The sequence below is a fragment of the Penaeus vannamei genome, chromosome 22 (assembly GCF_042767895.1).
Source record: "Penaeus vannamei isolate JL-2024 chromosome 22, ASM4276789v1, whole genome shotgun sequence".
NCBI lineage: Eukaryota > Metazoa > Arthropoda > Malacostraca > Decapoda > Penaeidae > Penaeus > Penaeus vannamei.
In genome coordinates this window covers 1,638,094-1,643,093 of record NC_091570.1, presented here as the reverse complement: position 1 = coordinate 1,643,093, position 5,000 = coordinate 1,638,094, and the positions used below count along the sequence as shown (strand labels likewise).

The window sequence follows — 5,000 nt, the reverse complement described above, 5'->3', positions numbered from 1 at the left end:
AGAGAGGAAGAAAGAGAGAGAGGGGGGGAGGGAGAGAGAGAGAGAGAAAGAAGCTACCATCAGGAATATATCTATATGTATACTCGTATTTGTATTCACACACACAGACACACATATATACCTACATATGCGTGTGTCTGTGTGTGTTAGTGTATGCGTGCGTGCGTGCGTGTATGTATACATATAAGCATAAACAAAATAAAACCCTTAAAAATTTAATGTATCACCTCTCCCCCCCCAAAAAAAAAAATAATAATAATAATAAGTAAATAGATAAACAAATAATCACCCCCCATCCACCCACCCAAAAAAAGAAAAACAAATAAATTAATAAATAAACAAATAAATAAATAAATAAACAAATAAAAGATTTTAAAAAACGATTTCTCCTTCCTTCCCCCCCCCCCCCACCAGCATGCGAGTCCGGATGGGAACACGACACTTCGGAATTCGACGACACAATGGCCACCACGAACGAATGGCTTTGCGAGAAAAAGAGTTACTCGGATCACGTCTACTCGATCAACATGGCAGGGAACAGCATCGGCAGTATTATCCTGCCTGTGCTAGCTGATAGATAGTAAGTTGTGGTTCTGGGAGGGGTTGTTGTTCGGGGTTGTGAGAACGGTGGGGAGTTTGGTTTAAGTTGTGGTTCTGGGTGTGGTTGTTGTTCAGGGGGGGGGGTTGGGAGAGATTGGGGAGTTTGTGAGTTGTTTGTTGTTTGGTGTTTGGTGAGAGAGAAGGTGTAGGGTTTGGTTTGTGAATTTTTGTTTGTTTTTTTGTTGGTGGTGGGTTGTGAGAGAGGTTGTAGTGTTGAGTTTGTAAGGTGTTTGTTGTTTGGTGTTGGTAAGAGCGAAGGTGTAGGGTTTGGTTCGTGAATTTTTGTTTGTTTGTTCGTGGTGGGTTGTGAGAGAGGTTGCAGTGTTTGGTTTGTATGTTGTTTGTTGTTGGTGAGAGAGAAGGTGTAGGGTTTGGTTTGTGATTTTTTGTTTGTTTGTTGGTGGTGGGTTGTGAGAAAGGTTGTAGTGTTTTGGTTTGTAAGTTGTTTGTTGTTTGGTGTTGGTAAGAGAGAAGGTGTAGGGTTTGGTTCGTGAATTTTTTGTTTTTGTTTTTGTTGATGGGTTGTGAGAGAGGTTGTCGTGTTTGGTTTGTGAGTTGTTGTGGTGAGAGAGAAGGTGTAGGGTTTGGTTTGTGAATTTTTGTTTGTTTTTTGTTGATAGGTTGTGTGAGAGGTTGTAGTGTTTGGTTTGTATGTTGTTTGGTGTTTGGTGAGAGAGAAGGTGTAGGGTTTGGTTTGTGAAGTTTTGTTTGTTTGTCCGTGGTGGGTTGTGAGAGAGGTTGTAGTGTTTGGTTTGTGATATTGTTTGTGTTTGTTTGGGTGGTGGTGGGTTGTGAGAGAAGTTATAGTGTTTTGTTTGTACGTTGTTTATTGTTGGTGAGAGAAGCTGTGGTGTTTGGTTTGTAAGAGAAGTTATAGTGTTTTGTTTGTACGTTGTTTATTGTTGGTGAGAAAAGCTGTAGTGTTTGGTTTGTAATTTTTGTTTGTTTTTTGTTGTTGATGTGTTGTGAGAGAAGTAGTGTTATGGTTAGCAAATTGTTGCTTGTGAAAGGTTGTAGATAGTAGTTCTGATGTTTGTTGCTGATGATGGATTGTGAGAGAAGCTGTGTTTGCAAATTGCTGTGTTCACGGATTATAAGAAATGTAAGTTGTATTTGGTTTCGAAATTGTTTGTTTTGATAAACTGTAAGAAATAGAAGTAGTCTTGAGTTTACAAAGTGTTGTCACTGTCCTTGGTAGATTATGATACAAGTCATAGTGTTTGGTATACAAATTGTTGTTGTTAAAGTTGTGTTTGTAGACGTTAAGTAGTCACTTTGCTGTTCATTGTCCTTAACGACTTGAGGAGGGGCACATTGGCTTTGTTTATGTGTTGTTTCTCTTCTTTTCGTGTAGACTATAAGAGAGGGAAGAATATTATTTCATTTTTCATTATCATTTTTAAAAGACTGCTTAGAAATATCATTATTGTCATATAGTGTACTCATTACATTCCACCGTAAAGAAATTGACAATTAGTCCGAAACTGGCACATTACCAATCTAAAAATAACTACACCAATTCCATCTATTCTAACGTACCGCAATAACGACTCTTTCTACAGCATAGGTCGTCGGTATATGTTCTACCTAGCGCTCCTCATCCACATAGTCTTCACGCTGCCGGCTGTATGGGTTTCGAATTATGGCTTCCACCTCGCACTCAGGTTTATGGCCGGTCTAGCGTTCGAGACTAACTACATGATGCCTTATGTTATAGGTAAGGACGAGGTGTGTGTGTGGAAGGGGAGGTGACTTGTGTGGTTCAGCCTTCGAAATCTATTCTCTTGACCTCTCTAAGTCAGGTTTTCTTCCTTTTTTCTTTCATTTTTCTTCTTTCGATTCCCCCCCCCTCTTTTTCTTCTTCTTCTTCTTTCGATTTCCCCCCTCTTTTCTCTCTTTTTCTTTTTCTTTTTCATTTTTTCTCTCTCCTTGACTTTCTCACTCGCGCTCGCACGTTCTCTTACTCTGTAATTCTCTGATTCTCTCTCTCTCTCTCCCTCCCTCCCTCATACCGTAATATCATCCACAAAAAACAGAGACAGAACACACCTTGCTTCACCTGCGTCACAACACCAAAGCCATTTTAATTTCTCCACCTCCCTCCCTCCCTCACTCTCTCCCTCCGGCCATCCACGAAGAAAAAGTCCCCCACCACAACATGAACACTAAAGCCACTCTCTCTCTCTCTCTGTAACCCTCCTTCCTCTTCCTCTCTCTCTCCTCTCATCCACGAAGAGAAAGTCCCCCACCACAACATGAACACTAAAGCCTCTCTCTCTCTCTCTCTCTCTCTCTCTCTCTCTCTCTCTCTCTCTCTCTCTCTCTCTCTCTCTCTCTCTCTCTCCCCTCTCTCTCTCTATCCCTCCTTCCCCTCCCTGTCTCTCTCCTCCCATCCACGAAGAGAAAGTCCACCTTGCTTCACTTGCACCACATCACTGCAAACTAAAACTGCTCTCCCTCCCTCCCTGCTTCCCTCCCCCTATCCACGAAAAGTCCCCTCCTTGCTTCACTTTCCTCACAACATAAGCACCAAAGCCACTCTCTCTCCCTCCCTCCATCCTTGCCTCTCCCCCTTCTCCCATCCACGAAGAGAAAGCCCCCCCCCCCCCCCCCCCCAAGTTGCTTCACTTGCACCACAACATAAACAACAAAACTGCTCTCCCTCCTCCTCCCTCCTTCCCTGTCCTTCCCTCCTCCCATTCACGAGGAACAAGAACACCAAAGCCACTCTCTCTTGCTTCATTTTCCTCAATAACACTGCAAACCAAAACCTCTCTCACTCCCTCTCTCCCTCCTTCCCTCTCCTTCCTCTCCATCCCTCCCTCCTCACATCCACCAGGAGAAAGTCCCCCTCCTCGCTTCACTTTCCTCACAACATGAACACCAAAGCCACTCTCTCTCCCTTCCTCCCTCCTTCCCTCTCCCCCTTCTCCGTCCCTCTTCTCATCCACGAAGAGAAAGTCGCCCTCCTTGCTTCACTTCGCACTCTCTCTCCCTCCCTCTTTCCCTTCCCATCACTTCCCTTCCCTTCCCTTCCCTTCCCTTCCCTTCCCTTCCCTTCCCTTCTCTTCTTTCCTTTTCCTTCCCTTCGCTTCCCTTTCCTTCCCTTCCCTTCCCCCACTATCTCTTCCCATCCACGAAGAGAAAGTCCCCCACCTTGCTTCACTTTCCTCAACAACACTGACGGCAAACCAAAACCACTCTCTCATCACTTCCTCCCTCCCATCCTCACATCCCCCTCCTTGATTCACTTTCCTCAACAACACTGCAAACCAAAACCACTCTCTCTCCCTCCTTCCCTCTCCCTCCCATCCACGAAGAGAAAGCCCCCCTCCTCGCTTCACTTTCCTCAATAACACTGCGAACCCTCTCTCCCTCCTTCCTCTCCCTCCCTCCCCTTCACATCCACGAAGAGAAAGTCCCCCTCCTTGCTTCACTTTCCTCAACACTGCGAACCCTCTCTCCCTCCTTCCTCTCTTTCCTCTCCCTCCTCTCCCTCCCCTTCACATCCACCAGGAGAAAACCCCAAAGGCGCTTCCCTTCCTCAACACTGCGAACCCTCTCTCCCTCCTTCCTCTTCCTCCCTCCTCTCCCTCCCATCCACCAGCAGAAAACCCCCCACCTTGCTTCACTTTCCTCAACACTGTGAACCCTCTCTCCCTCCTCTCCCTCTCCTCCCCCTCCTTCCCTCTCCCTCCCTCCCTTCTTCCCTCTCCCTCCTCTCCCTCCCCATCCACGAAGAGAAAGTCCCCCTCCTAGCTTTCACTTCCTCAACACTGCAAACCAAAGGCGCTCTTCCTCTCCCTCCCCCTCCCTTCCCTCTCCTTCCTCTCCCTCCCATCCACGAACAGCAAGCCCCCCTCCTCGCTTCATTTCCCTCAATAACACTGCAAACCCTCTCTCCCTCCTTCCTCTCCCTCCCTCCCCTTCACCTCCCCCTGCTAGCTTCTCTTTCCTCAATAACACTGCAAACCCTCTCTCCCTCCTTCCTCTCCTTCCTCTCCCTCCTCTCCCTCCTCTCCCTCCCCTTCACATCAACCAGGAGAAAACCCCCAAAGGCGCTCTTCCTCAATAACACTACAAACCCTCTCTCCCTCCTCTCCCTCTCCCTCCTTCCCTCCCATCCACGAAGAGAAAGCCCCCCTCCTCGCTTAATTTTCCTCAATAACACTACAAACCCTCTCTCCCTCCGTCCCTCTCCCTCCTCTCCCTCCCATCCACGAACAGCAAGCCCCCAACCTTGCTTCACTTCCCTCAATAACTCTGCGAACCCTCTCTCCCTCCTTCCTCTCCCTCCTCTCCCCTTCACATCCACGAAGAGAAAGTCCCCCTCCTTGCTTCACTTCCCTCAACACTGCGAACCCTCCCTCCCTCCTTCCTCTCCCTCCTTCCTCTCCTTC

General features: G+C 47.0%; 2 protein-coding genes across 3 annotated transcripts in view; one reads left to right on the top strand and one right to left on the bottom strand.

The window, feature by feature from the left end:
- LOC113819313 (solute carrier family 22 member 7) overlaps positions 1 to 5,000 on the top strand; it is a 17,760-nt gene that overhangs the window by 5,897 nt on the left and 6,863 nt on the right. The window contains exons 5-6 of the mRNA XM_027371549.2: positions 415 to 580; positions 2,163 to 2,317. Of these exons, the coding sequence (XP_027227350.2) occupies positions 415 to 580; positions 2,163 to 2,317 (321 nt within the window). The remainder of the gene's footprint in view (positions 1 to 414; positions 581 to 2,162; positions 2,318 to 5,000) is intronic.
- The window catches only part of LOC113819320 (solute carrier family 22 member 7), a 50,273-nt gene that overhangs the window by 45,068 nt on the left and 205 nt on the right, over positions 1 to 5,000 (bottom strand). The window lies entirely within an intron of this gene.